The following is a 14,993-nucleotide window of genomic DNA, read 5'->3' on the forward strand; positions in this document are numbered from 1 at the left end:
TGGTGAGGAAGTGCTACTGCCCTATGTTGGGATACTGCTAAACATTCTACAATGCACAGGGCAGGCCCCTACCACAAAGAGGAGTCTGGCCTCAAATGTCAGTAGTGCCAAGAGTGAGAAACACTAGGTTAGAGTCCTCTCCTCTGACTTTGGCTACTCTTTCTCAGGCTTTGCAGTAGACTACTCTTCTTCTGTCTCTAACTACTCAATATTCTGTCTTTAGCCCACTTCCCTTTTCTCTATATTTTCTCTTGAGGATACATCCATCTTCATGACTTCAACTACCAGATCTATGTTGGTGATTCCCATATGTTATGTCTAGTCCCAACTGCTTTTCTAAATCTAAAGCATTGCTTCTCTTGATTTCCCCTCACATGTTTTCATTAACCCACTGCTACAATATTTTTCTTTTTTAGTAGCATTTGGTAGAAAACCACAGGGTCATTTATTTCCTAAACATTTATTTAGTATCTAGTTTGTGTAAAGGGCAGCACTGGTACTTAGAGGAAGGTAGTGATGGTGAAGATGAGAGGCAATCATGGTTAATAAGTACTTTAAATACATGATCCCTGATTATGGCAATAGTTTTAAAAGGAAGAAATTATTATCTCCTGGAAACTATACCTTTAACTGTTTAATTGACTACTTAAATATCACAGAGCTTATAAATAACAGAGGTTTTTTTTTTTTTTTTAAAGATTTTATTTATTTATTTGAGACAGAGAGAATGAGAGAGAGAGAGAGAGAGAGCACATGAGAGGGGGGAGGGTCAGAGGGAGAAGCAGGCTCCCTGCCGAGCAGGGAGCCCGATGCGGGACTCAATCCAGGGACTCCAGGATCATGACCTGAGCCGAAGGCAGTCGCTTAACCAACTGAGCCACCCAGGCGCCCAATAACAGAGTATTTTAAAAGTCAGTTCTATTTTGACATTAAGGATTGAACTCTCTCTATTAAAAAACACTGAGGACAGTGGTGTAAAATGGTCTAGTCTGTACATAGCCACAGGGGGATAGACATAAATGATGAAGGTCTAAGAAGTTCAGTAGCCTTTTCTTCTAAGCCACATTGCACCCTCTTCTGGTTACTTACCATATATCATAGAATATAATACACCAGATTGTAAGATGAATTATTATTTTCCATAACTCTGGAAAAGAGAACAAAAACATTGCCAATTAAAGTATGACATTCCATTAATTGAGATTGAGATTCATCAACTGAAATTTGAATGATATTGAAACATTTAAAAAATTAGACATTTAAAAAATTAAGCCTTTAGAGATTTCTAATTTGTTAAAATACGAACAAATAAGTGACATTACATTCTATGACATACGCTGACTATTTTCCACATTCAATTACCATGGTCAATGCTAGTGTGGTATTCCGCACTTTAGTCAACTAATACGTTTGCATATTGTTTTTTAAATGGTCCTAGGTAGTCTCCTGGCTCTGTGTTGCTCATTGGCAACTCTATATAGTTAACCCCTTAGCTTTTTAATAATTTCTTTGTTCTCCCCCTCCCCCACACCTGCGCACCTCCCTCCCTCCCCCTCCCCTCCGCCCCTCCGAGCTTTTCCACAATCTATGCAGAGTTTATCATTTAGGAGTAAACCTAAATTTCTTCTAATCTTAAAATTGCATAGATTGTGTAAGACAGAACATAGATTTAGTTACATTTGGGGGGACGGGCAGAGAAAAAACATTAAATATTAAATATACGCTTCGTCTTCTTAAGACTCTCCTCTGTAGAAACATTAAAATAGGGTGGAGTAGGAGGGGAGGGTGGAGACGGAGAGGGGATATGCGTTTCAGGATACAGGAAATACGGTAAGCGCGAAACCCGGAGGAAGCTCTGTGCCTGGAAGGGACCCGCCGCCATCTCAGGTCTCGGCCTCGTCGGGCCCACTAGAGAAAGCTGACGCCCAGTCCTATAATCCTTATGGGCGACCAACCTTGTGCCTCCGGGAGATCCACGCTCCCACCTGGAAATACCCGGGAAACCAGGCCTCCAAAAAAGCGCTGCCTCCTAGCTCCACGGTGGGATTATCCAGAAGGAACCCCCAACGGAGGTAGTAACCCTCTTCCCTCCGCACCTTCTCCTGCATCACCGGGCCTGAAATCGCACCCTCCTCCTCCGGAGAAGTAGTAGAATATACTTATCCCACCCCAAACCAGGTCAGATTCTTTCTTTCTCATCTTGAACATCCAGGCTCTCTGCAACTTAATTATGCAATTTCCCAGATCTCATTCCTCTTTTCTCTATTCTTTCCACGATTTCAAAATTGAAAAACAAAATAAACAAACAAAAAAGGGGGCATTAAATAGCTCTTTCACAAAATACGTTTGGGTGAAATTATGGATATTTATAGACATTAGTTAATTATTTTTAATATATTAGCTGTGATAATTGTGGTTATATTTTTTAAGAAATAGATTTAAATCTTTTGATATGCTTAAAAGTAATTCAGTGGGGCCGAAGTGGGGGTTACAAACAAAATGTTTATGAGTTGATCATAACTGGGTAATGTATACGTGGAGATTCATTATACTGTTCTCACTTTTGTGTATATTTGAAACTTTTCCATTTAAAAAGAGTCATTGATTCAAGATCAATAACATATGGAAGGCCTCATTCCTATGCTAACAGGCCTAATTCCTGTGCTGACAGAGGGTATTCTAAAGTTAGTCGTCAGGAATGTATTTCTCTGTGTGTGGCAGGAAAATTTCGTAAGTAAAAAAAAAAGAAAGAAAGAAAGAAAGAAAAAAGTTACATTGTGGTAAGTGTAAACCCAAGTGCTTGTTCAGGGTATGCAGGGATCACTCAAGATGTACAAAGTCCTTTTTCCTGGTTGTAATCATGACCCATCAAAAAGGAAAGGGGAACTTTGGGTGGGCCTTAAAGGGTGAGTGACATCTGTCTTGTGGAAAGGAGAGAATGCTTTTCAGGCCTGGTGTTTCCAGGACAAAAGCCCCAAAGCAGGCTTCTTCTGTGAAAAGCTCGCGTGTAACTGAATCTTGGAGAAAGACTTGGAGGTGCGATAGAGTGTTTCAGGGCCTTGAACGTTATGCTAAGGAGTATGTAGTTTAATCCAAAGGTGGTGGTAACCATTGGTAGATTTTCTATCAAGTGATGTATTTTAGGAGTCCAGTTTTTCCTATCAGAGGAACAACCTTCTATTTAGATGACCTTCTAGAATGCAAAAAAGAAAACCAAATCTGACCCAAGCATCACAGATTCTTGTAATCCAAGGAAACAGGGCATCCTTTCTTCATTCATGCAATAAACCATTATGGAGCCCTTGCAAAGGACTAGGCATTGTGCTGGGAGCTGTAGGGAATGGATGACAAGGCATGGTGCCTGGTACATAGTAGGAGTGAAACATATTTGAATAAATAAGTCAATAAATGCTAGGATAACAGTGGAAACTAAGTAGGCTCTGGACTTGGGACTTAGAGATAGTGCATAGAAAAAGAATGAGCTCTGGTTTTGCTTGAAAGCATCATCCAGTCATTCCTTTACACTCTGATTTGCCTCAACTTTATTTCAATGTCCAAAAGGGTAATGGTGGTAGGGGGTAGGGCATAGGGATAGCGGTGCTCAGATAGAAAACAAAGGAGATTGTGCAAGGCAAAAAGTTCAAGAGCTACATAATTTCCTCTAGTGATTAAAATCATTGAAAATTGTAATAATAGCACATATTTACTAAACATTTTTTATGTGCTAGACCCTGTTCTAAAGTGCTTCCAGAATCTATGCTCTTAATTTGCAGTAGACCTCTTTTAATACTATCCATTTAACTGTTTTACAGGAATATATAATAGAAACGGGAGCATGGTAGATCATAAGGACTTAGGAGGCCAGGGAAGAGAGATGGACAATAACAGAGGAAATCATTTTACCTTATTTTATTATTTTTCAGTCTTTGAGGGATTGCAGAATGACTCCATTTCCTTGGTGCATTCATAAAATGGTTCATCTAGTGAAGACAATGAAGATTATTGACACCGCTGCCCTGCTTTTTCTGATGTCCTGCACCAGGTAATTGTGTTTTAAGGTAATTTATTTACCAAAACACTTATTAAGGGAGGAAGAGGAATAAGAGTTGTAAAAAGAAATAGCCAAACAAAAAACAAAGCTAGCACCAAATGGTAAAATTGAAATTTATTTTCTACATTATATGAAACCACATATACCATATAATAATAATTAATTTATAAGCTGCTTTGTTAGATTCACTCCTAATTACCTTATAGATTTTGTTGTTACTGGGAAATGTGTAAATGTGTTTAAAACCCATTTTCTGATTTTTTGCTGGTAAATGGGAACATGATTGATATTTTTACATACTGATTTTATATGCTACAGTCTTTCTGAATTCTGTTTGTTCTGATAATTTATAGATTTTCTGGGATTATATATTAATTATATTGTGAATAATGGCAGTTTCTTGTCACTATTTCTTTTTTTAGCTTGTCTTACTGTGCCAGCTAGGATCTTCACTACAATGAGAAACAGTAACAGTGATAGAGGATTTTCTTCTCTTGCTTTTGAATTTACAAGGGAATTCTACAAATGTTTCACCATTTTTAGATTTGCTTCTTCAGGATAAGGAAATTCATTTCTAGTCTTAGTATGCTGAGACATTTTAATTATGAAGGAATATGGAGTTTTTCTCCATTAATTTGAGAGTGTGACCATGTGATAAATTACAGTAATCAATTTCTAATGTATTTTCTGATTTTGGTTTCATCACCCTCACCATTGAGTATGTTGTTTTTAAAATTTTTGTTTTAATCTTTATTATTTTCTTTACTTGCTTTATGTTTGCTCTTTTTCTAATTTTTCTTCTGGACTTTTAGCCCAGTGACTGTCAAGCTCCTTTTCTAAAATAAGAATTTATGACTATAAATCTTCTACTACATATGATGTTAAAAGAATTTCACAGATTTTTATATGTAGTATTTTATTGTCATTCAATTGTAATTTCTCTTATGATTTCTTTTCTGACTCATGAATTTTTTTAATTTACAAACACATGGGGCTCTTTTGTAAAAATCAGATTGTGAAATCATTAGTCCAATTACCGTTAAACTTCATCTTATTTTTTGCTTTAAAATGTTTTTTTTTATCTTTCTGATAAGAAAAAGCAAAATTATATATGAGCTTCTCATTCCAAAAGATTTTGGCCATGTAAAACATTTCTTTAACTACATAGAAATCTTTGTGCATGTTTTTGAATGATGGAATTATTCCTGATATTTATATTTGAGTTCTTAAACTATTTATGTGGGGTTTTTTGTTGTTATTGTTTTTTTTTTACTCTCAAGTTTTTATTTAAATTCCTGTTACTTAACATATAGTAAAACATTAGTTTCAGAAGAAGAATTTAGTGATTCATCACTTACATATAATACCCAGTGCTCATCACAAGTGCCCTCCTTAATACCCATCAACCATTTAGCCCATACCCCACCCACCTCCCTCCATCAACCCTCAGATTATTCTCTATAGGTAAGAGTCTCTTACGGTTTGCTTCCCTCTCTCTTTTTTTTTCTCCCTTCCTCTGTGTTCATCTGTTTTCTTTCTTAAATTCCACATATGAGTGAAATCAAATGGTATTTGTCTTTCTCTGACTTATTTCGCTTAGCATAATATGCTGTAGCACCATCTACATCATTGCAAATGGCAAGATTTCATTCTTTTTGATAGCTGAGTAATATTCCATTGTGTGTGTGTGTGTGTGTGTGTATACACACACACCACATCTTTATCCATTCATCAGTAGATGGGCTTTGGGCTCTTTCTATAGTTTGGCTCTTGTTGATAATGCTGCTATAAACATCGAGGATCATGTGCCTCTTTGAATCTGTATTTTTGTATCCTTTGGTTAAATACCTAGTAGTGCAATTGCTGGATCATAGGGGAGTTCTATTTTTGACTTTTTGAGGAACCTCCATACTGTTTTCCAGGGTGAATGCACCACTTTGCATTCCCACCTACAGCGTAGGAGGGTTCCCCTTGCTCCACATCCTCGCCAACACCTGTTGTTTCCTGTGTTGTTAATTTTAGCCATTCTGACAGTTGTGAGGTGGCATATCATCGTGGTTGTGGTTTGTATTTCCCTGATGATGAGTAATACTGAGCATCTTTTCATGTGTCTATTAGCCACCTGTATGTCTTCTTTGGAGAAATATCTGTTCATGTCTTTTGCCCATTTTTTAACTGGATTATTTATTTTTTAGGTGTTGAGTTTGATAAGTTCTTTCTAGATTTTGGATAATAGTGCTTTATCTGATATGTCCTTTGCAAAAATCTTCTCCCATACTGTACATTGCCTTTTAGTTTTACTGAGTGTTCCCTTTACTGTGCAGAAATTTTTATCTTGATGAAGTCCCAGTAGTTCATTTTTGCTTGTTTCCCTTGCCTTTGGAGACGTATCCAGCAAGAAGTTGCTGTAGCCAAGGTCATGGAGGTTGCTGCCTCTGTTCTTCTCTAGGATTTTGATGGATTCCTGTCTCACATTGAGGTCTTTCATCCATTTTGAGTTTATCTTTGTGTATGGTGTAAGAGAATGGTCCAGTTTCATTCTTCTGCATATGGCTGTCCAATTTCCCCAGCACCATTTATTGAAGAGACTGTCTTTTTTCCATTGGATATTCTTTCCTGGTTTTTTGAAGATTAGTGGACCATAGAGTTGAGGGTCCATTTCTGGAGTCTCTATTCCATTCCATTGATCTATGTGTCTGTTTTTGTGCCAATACCATACTGTCTTGGTGATCACAGCTTCAAAATACAGCTTGAAGCCCAGAATTGTGATGTCTCCATCTTTGCTTTTCTTTTTCCGGGATGTTTTGGCCATTCCAGGTCTTTTGTGGTTCCATAATCGTTCTGGCTCTGTGAAAAATGCTTGTGGTATTTTGATAGGGATTGCATTAAAAGTGTAGGTTGTTTTGGGTAGTATAGACATTTTAACCATGTTTGTTCTTTCACTCTATGAACATGGAATGTTTTTCCATTTCTTTGTGTCCTCTTCAATTTCTTTCATAAGTGTTCTATAGTTTTCAGAGTACAGAACATTTGTCTCTTTGGTTAGGTTTAGTCCTAGGGATCTTATGGTTTTTGGTGCAGTTGCAAATGGGATTGATGCCTTGATGTTGGTACATTTTTGATTACTGATTTCCTTGCTGATTATGGGTCTGTTCAAATTTTCTAATTCTTCTGTTTCAATTTTGGTAGTTTGTATGTTTCTAGGAATTTTTCCATTTCTTCCAGATTGCCCATTTATTGGCATATAACTTTTCATAATATTCTCTTATAATTATATTTCTGTGGTTTTGCTTGTGATCTCTCCTCTTTCATTTGTGATTTTCTTTCTTTGTTCCTTTCTCTTTTTTTGATAAGTCTGGCTAGGGGTTTATCAATTTTCTTAATTCTTTGATCTGTTCTGTGTTTTTTTTTTGTTTCTATATCGTTTATTTCTGCTCTAATCTTTATTATTTCTCTTCTGTTGGCTTTCGGCTTTATTTCTTGCTCCTTTTGTAGCTCCTTTAGATGTAAGGTTAGGTTGTATATTTGAGACTTTTCTTGTTTGGTGAGGTAGGCATGTATTACAATATACTTCCCTCTTAGGACTGCCTCTGCTATGTGTTTTCATTTTCATTTGCTTCTTTGTACTTTTTTATTTTCTCTTTAATTTCCTGGTTAACCCATTCATTCTTATTAGGATGTTCTTTCACCTCCATGAATTTGTGGTCTTTCCAAATTTTTTCTGGTTTGACGCTAAATTTCATAGCATTGTGGTCTGTTATGCACGGTATGATCTCAGTCTTTTTTGTACTTGTTGAGGCCTAATTTGTGACCCAGTATGTGATCTATTCTGGAGAATGTTCTATCTGCACTTGAAAAGAATGTGTATTCTGCTACTTTAGGATGAAATGTTATGAATATATCTGTTAAGTCCATCTGGTCCAGTGTGTCATTCAAAGCCATTGTTTCATTTTTGATTTTCTGCCTGATGATCTGTCCATTGTTCTAAATGGGAGCACTAAAGTCCTCTAGTATTATTGTATTATTGTCAGTGAGTTTGTTTATGTTTGTTTGATTTACATATTTGGGTCCCAAATTGGGGATAAATATTTACAATTGTTAGAAATTCTTGTTGGATAGATCCCTTAATTATGATATGGTGCCCTTCTTCATCTCTTCTCACAGTCTTTGGTTTAAAATCTAGTTTTCTGGTATAAGTATTGCCACTCTGGCTTTCTTTTGACATCCATTAGCATGATGAAAGGCTCTCCATCCCCTCACTTTGAATCTGCAGGTGTCTTTAGTTATAAAATGAGTCTTCTTTAAGCAGCATATAGATAGGTTTTGTTTTTTTTTTTTATCCATTCTGATACCTTTTGTCTTTTGATTGGAGAATATAGTCCATTTCCATTCAGATTGATTATTGATAGATATGAATTTAGTGCCATTGTATTAACTGTAAAGTTGGTGTTTCTGGATATTTTCTCTGTTACTTTCTAGTCTTTGTTGCTTTTCGTCTTTTTTTCTCCACTCACACAGTCCCCCTTAAAATTTCTTTCACAGCTGGCTTAGTGGCCATGAACTCCTTTAGTTTTTGTTTGTCTCGGAAACTCTATCTCTTCTTCTATTCTGAATGACAGCCTTAATGGATAAAGAATTCTTGGCTGCATATTTTTCCCATTCAGCACATTGAGTATATCATGCCACTCTCTTCTGGCCTGTTAAGGTTCTGTGGATCCATCTGATCCAAAGCTGATTTGTTTTCTCTTCTAGGTTAAGGAATTTTTTTCCCTTGCTGCTTACAAGATTCTTTCCTTATCTGTGTGTTTTGTAAATTTCACCATGCTGTATCTTGGTGTTGGCTTGCTTTTGTTGATTTTGATGGTAGTTCTTTGTGCCTCCTGGATTTTGATGTCTGTGTCCTTCTCCAGATTAGGAAGTTTTCAGCTATAATTCTCTCAAATAAACTTTCTGCCCCTTTTCCCTTCTCTTCTTCTGGGACTGCTATGATACAAATGTTATTACACTTTATGGAGTCACTGAGTCCCTAAGTCTACATTCATGATCCAGTATTTTTCTTTCCTTCTTCTTTTCAACTTCATTATTTTCCATAATTTTATCTTCTATATGACTGATTTCATTTCTCAGCTTCTTCCATCCTTGTGGTCATTACATCCAGTTGGTTGTGCATCTTGGTTATAGCTTTTTTTATTTTTGCCTGACTAGTTTGTAGATCTTTTATCTCTGCTGTAAAGTATTCCCTAGTGTATTCTATGCTTTTTCTCAAGTCTAGCTAGCATCCTTAAGATTGTTGTTCAGGCATATTACTTATAACTGTTTTGATTAGATCAGTGGCCATTACCTCTTGGTCTTTCTTGTGGGATAGATTCCTCTGTCTTGACATTTTGCTTAGATCTCTATCTTCTGTGTGTTCAGAAAGAACTGTTACATTTCCTGCTCCTGAGAGTAATGGCTAAATTAAGAAAGATTATATACTGTCCAGAGCTTGGCACTTCAGGAAGGTTTTTTTGGTGTATTTTGTGTGTACTCTGCTGCTCTGTTTTGGCTGCTCCTTCACTTAGGTCAGTCCTCTGCAGAGTTTCTCCTTGCCTGCAGTGGGGAGTGTTTGGACGTTGGACATTGAGTGGTGGGTTTTAACTAGGTGTGTTTTGATGTGCTTGTTAAAAATGGCTAGATCCTATTTCCCGCAAAGCTGAAGTTTTCCAGTACTCTATGATCAGTAGACTTTGTGCAGGGGGTTTGTGCTGGTCTTCTGGGGGAGGGGCCTGCTGTGCTGGTTCTCAGGTGGACTTGGCCTAGTGGAGATGCATCTGCAAGGTACAGTGGGGTGGGGATTGTTATAAGCAACTGCAGCTTCCTCTGGGGGTGCTGTGTTGTTTGTTCACTGAAGTCTGTCTGTGCTGATGGATGGGAGGGAAATGGCCTCACCCCACTCTCATGTCCCCAAAGAGGGGAGTTCATGCCTGCTCCTGTTCAGGAAGCCAACACAGAAGAGCGAACTATCTCCCCCTGTATGTCCCAAGATTCCATCAGAACCCTGTCTGTGTCTGTGCATTCCACCTGTCTGGTGGCACAGTATTCCTGTGTTTTATTTCAGGGGTGCAGCTGGGTTTCAAAACTCCAACAAATTTTAGGAACCTGGGAAGGTGCAAACCCACATTGATTCTCTGGGGAAGGTCTCGCCACACTGTGGCTCAGGTCAGTTTGTCCCAGAAAAGCAGCTGCATGACTGTGCAGGGGTTTGGCATTTATGGTAGACCTCAGCCAAAAGCCGGCATCCAGGTTAGCTGCCTTCAGCAGGTTCCTCTGCTAGTTTGCTAATTAACAGTGCTGCTCAATGGTGCCCATTGTCTGTTTCATCCCCTTTCAGGTTATGCCACCTCTCCCAAAGAGGGGAACTGTCTCTCCCGGTGCAAACGAGGGTATCCTCAGACCATGCTGTCCACTTCTGGGCCTCTACCCTCTTCCCTAGACGAACACTACTGTGCCCGCCTGGCACAACCCCAGCGATGGCACAGACTTCTGAAACTTCAGACTTTGAGCTCCACTGCTTGTAAAAACAAAAAATAATCAGCCCCTCTCCTTTTCACAGTCAGTGGTTTTGGGGAAGTGTGTTTCTTGTGTAATCCCCTGCATGTTGGTTTCTCTCTCTCTCTTTCTCTCTTGATCCTCGCTCTGTGATAAGGCCTCCCTCCCTTCCGAAGCACCTGCAATTCTCTTCTCCCCCAAATCAACTGTCTGCAGCTCCTACCTTCCATGGTGTGGCTGCTTTTCTCCCTCTACATGTGCAGTTTGTTCTCAGTCCTCAGAGCAATTTCTTGGGTGTTCAGAATGATTTTATATTTATCTGTGTTCAAGGGACAAGGCAAGCATAGGGTCCCCCAACTACTCCACCATCTTAACTCATCCTTCTCTAAACTTTTTATTTTGATCTAATTTTACAATTCAAAAAAATTGTTAGAAAAAAAAAGAATATTACAAAGAACTCCCATATACTCTTTACCCAGATCCACCAGTTAACATTTATCTATGTTTGCTTTTTTTATTCTCTATTTCTTTTTCTCCCTGTCATACCCTTCTCCCTCTCCCTGCTCTTTTTTCCTTTACTCCTCCCCCACCCATCTCCTCTCCTCTACCTTCCCCTCTTCCTCTGCCCTTCCCCCTCTTCCTCTCTCTGAGCTATTTAAGAGTTCCTAGCAGATATCATGCTCGTTTACTGGGAAATACTTCAGTGCATATTTCTTCAGAAGGATGACTTTCTCTTAAATAAACTCAGTACATGTGTCAAAATAGAAATTTGACATTGTTCCAGTTTTTGTTTCATAAACCTTTATTTTCAAGATTATCCAATTATAATCAATGAAAAAGGGATGTGTTTGGAAGAACATATATTTCAAATGGACAATGCAAGCTATATAAATAGTTCTTTTTTGTCTAGCTTTATTGAAATATATTTGGCATCTAACATTGTTGCAAGTTTAAGGTATACAGTAAGGTGATTTGCTCTATCTATATATTACAAAATAATTACCACAATAAGTTTTCACAGTCATCTCACACAGTTATCATTTTTTTTCCTCTGTGGTGAGAACTTTTTTTTTTTTAATTATTTTTTTAGAGAGAGAGAGCACGCGAGCGGGAGGGGCAGAGAGAAAGGGAGAGAATTTTAAGCAGGCTCCATGCTCAACACAGAGCCCAGTGCAGGGCTCAATCTCCTGACCCTGAGATCATGACCTCAGCCGAACTCAAGAGTTGGGACGCTTAACCGACTGAGCCAACCAGGTGACCACTGTGTGGTGAGAACTATTAATATCTACTCTCAGCAACTTTTAAGTATACAATATAGTATTGTTAATTATAGTCATTAAACTATAATGTTAACTATACTATAACTATAATTGTAATAAATATGTATACTATAACTATATTATTAACTATAGTATAATGTATATCATGCTATATATGTATTAGATATCCAGAACTTACTCATGTTACAACTGAAAGTTTATACCCTTTGACCACTTTCACCAATTTCTCCCACCCTCCAATCTCTGGAAACTACCAATGTACTCTCTGTATTTATGAGTTTGTTTTCTTTTTAGTAAGATTCCATGTATAAGTAAGATCATGTAGTGTTTTTCTCTATCTAACATAATTCACTTAGTATAATGCCCTCAAGTTTTATCCATTGGGTTGGAAATGGCAGGATTTCTTATGGCTGAGTAATATATCATTTTTATATTTACATTGTATTTTCTTTATCTTTTCATCTGTCAGTGGAGACCTAGGTTGTTTCCATGTCTTGCTTATTGTAAATAATGATGCAGTGAACTGGGGGTGCATGTGTCTCTTCAAGATTAGTGATTTTATTTCCTTCATATATATACCTAAAGGGGACTTGCTGAATCATATGATAATACTTAATTTTGTTTCTTTTCAGATTTTTATTTAAATTCTAGTTAGTCAACATATAGTACAGTATTGGTTTCAGGAATACAATTCAGTGACTCATTACTTACATACAACACCCAGTGCTCATCATAACAAGTGCCCATACCCCACCACCTCCTCCCTCAGCCTTCAGTTTGTTCTCTATCTTTAAGAGTCTCTTATAGTTTGTTTCCCTCTTTCTTTTTATTTTTTATTGCCCCTCCCATATGTTCAACTGTTTTGTTTCTTAAATTCCACATCTGAGCAAAATCATATGTTACTGGTTTTTCTCTGACTTATTTCGTTTAGCATAATATACTCTACCTCCATTCACGTCATTGGAAATGGCAAGATTTCATTCTTTTTGAAGGGTAAATAATATTCCATTGTGTGTGTATATGTGTATATATATGTACACATAAACACACACACACACCACGTCTTCATTATCCGTTCATCAGTCAGTGGACATTTGGACTCATTCCATAGTTTGGCTATTGTTGATAATGCTGCTATCAACATCAGGGAGCATGTGTCCCTTTGAATCTGTATTTTTCTATCCTTTGGTTAAATACCTAGTAGTGCAATAGCTGGATCATAGGGGAGTTCTATTTTCAAACTTTTGAGGAACCTCCATACTGTTCTCCTGAGTGTCTGCACAACTTTATATTCCCACCAATAGTACAAGAGTGTTCCCCTTTCTTCACAGCCTTACCAACACCTGTTGTTTTTTGTGTTGTTAATTTTAGCCATTCTGACAGGTGAGAGGTGATATCTCATAGTGATTTTGATTTGTGTTTCCCTGATGTTGAGTGATGCTGAGCATTTTTTTTTTAAGATTTTTTTATTTATTTATTTGCGAGAGAGAGAATGAGAGACAGAGAGCACGAGAGGGAGGAGGGTCAGAGGGAGAAGCAGACTCCCCGCTGAGCAGGGAGCCCGATGCGGGACTCGATCTCGGGACTCCAGGATCATGACCTGAGCCAAAGGCAGTCGCTTAACCGACTGAGCCACCCAGGCGCCCGATGCTGAGCATTTTTAATGTGTCTTTTGGCCATCTGGATGTCTTCATTGGAAAAGTGTCTATATATGTCTTTTGCCCATTTCTTAACTGGATTAATTGTTTTGTGGGTATTGAGTTTGATAAGTTTTTTATAGATTTTGAATACTAACCCTTTATTGTCTGTCATTTGCAAATATATTCTCCCATTCTGTAGGCTGCCGTTTAGTTTTCTTGATTTTTTCCTTCGCTATGCAGAAGCTTTTTATCTTGAAGTCCCATTAGTTCATTTTTACTTTTATTTCCCTTGCTTCTGGTGACGTGTCTAGTAAGAATTTGCTATGCCCGGGGTCAGAAGGTGCTGCCTGTGTTCTCTAAGATTTTGATAGGTTCCTTTCTCACATTTAGGTATTTCATCCATTTTGATTTATTTTTATGTGTTGTATAAGACAGTGGTCCAGTTTCATTCCTCTGCATGTGGCTGTCCAATTTTTGTAACACCATTTTTTGAAGAGATAGTCTTTTTTCTTTTTCTTTTTTTTTTTAAGATTTTATTTATTTTTTTGACAGAGAGAGACATAGCGAGAGCAGGAACACAAGCAGGGGGAGTGGGAGAGGGAGAAGCAGGCTTCCCGCCGAGCAGGGAGCCCGATGTGGGACTCGATCCCAGGACCCTGGGATCATGACCCAAGCCGAAGGCAGACGCTTAACGACTGAGCCACTCAGGTGCCCTTTTCTTTTCTTTTCTTTTCTTTTTTTTTTTTTTAAAGATTTTATTTATTTATTTGAGAGAGAGAGAATGAGAGAGAACACATGAGAGGGGATAGGGTCAGAGGGCAAAGCAGACTCCCTGCCGAGCAGGGAGCCTGATGCAGGACTCGATCCCGGGACTCCAGGATCATGACCTGAGCCGAAGGCAGTCGCTTAACCAACTGAGCCACCCAGGCGCCCGAGATAGTCTTTTTTCAATTGGATATTCTTTCCTTCTTTGTCGAAGATTAATTGACCATAGAGTTGAGGGTCCATTTCTGGGTTTTCTGTTCTGTTCAGTTGATCGATGTGTCTGTTTTTGTGCCAGTACCACACTGTCTTGATGGCTACAGCTGTGTAATACAGCTTGAAGTCTAAAATTCTGATGCCTCTCACTTTGGCTTTCTTTTTCAACATTCCTTTGACTATCCTGGGTCTTTTGTGGTTCCATACAAATTTTATGATTGTTTGTTTCAGCTCTGTGAAAAATGTTGAGGGTATTTTGATAAGGATTGCATTGAATGTGTACATTGCTGTGGGTACTATAGACTTTATTTATTTATCAGAGAGAGAGAGACAGAGGAAGAGAGAGAGAAAGAGCACAAGCAGGGGGAGGGACAGAGGGAGAAGGGAGAAGCAGATGCCTCGCTGAGCAGGGAGCCCGAAGCAGGGCTTGATCCCAGGACCCTGGGATCATGATCGCAACCAAAGGCAGACTCTTAACCAACTGAGCCACCCAGGAGCCCTAGTATAGACACTTTA

The 14,993-nt window shown here is 38.2% G+C and overlaps 1 protein-coding gene across 6 annotated transcripts in view; it reads left to right on the forward strand.

Moving 5' to 3' along the window:
- Positions 1 to 1,848: 1,848 nt before the first annotated feature.
- The window catches only part of NBDY (negative regulator of P-body association), a 181,272-nt gene continuing 168,127 nt past the window's right edge, over positions 1,849 to 14,993 (forward strand). The window contains exons 1-3 of one of the 6 annotated variants that reach the window (XM_064574129.1): positions 1,849 to 2,178; positions 3,924 to 4,042; positions 11,670 to 11,847. In XM_064574129.1, the coding sequence (XP_064430199.1) occupies positions 1,943 to 2,149 (207 nt within the window). In that variant the 5' untranslated portion in view covers positions 1,849 to 1,942 and the 3' untranslated portion in view covers positions 2,150 to 2,178; positions 3,924 to 4,042; positions 11,670 to 11,847. Of the gene's footprint in view, positions 2,179 to 3,923; positions 4,043 to 11,669; positions 14,208 to 14,993 lie in introns of all 6 variants that reach the window. The other 5 variants (XR_010406138.1, XR_008506338.1, XR_008506340.1 and 2 more) reach the window with 5 other exon arrangements.

This window comes from Mirounga angustirostris, unplaced genomic scaffold (assembly GCF_029215605.1).
Source record: "Mirounga angustirostris isolate CCGP_5_RB_7025 unplaced genomic scaffold, mMirAng1.0.hap1 SCAF_11, whole genome shotgun sequence".
Taxonomy (NCBI): domain Eukaryota; kingdom Metazoa; phylum Chordata; class Mammalia; order Carnivora; family Phocidae; genus Mirounga; species Mirounga angustirostris.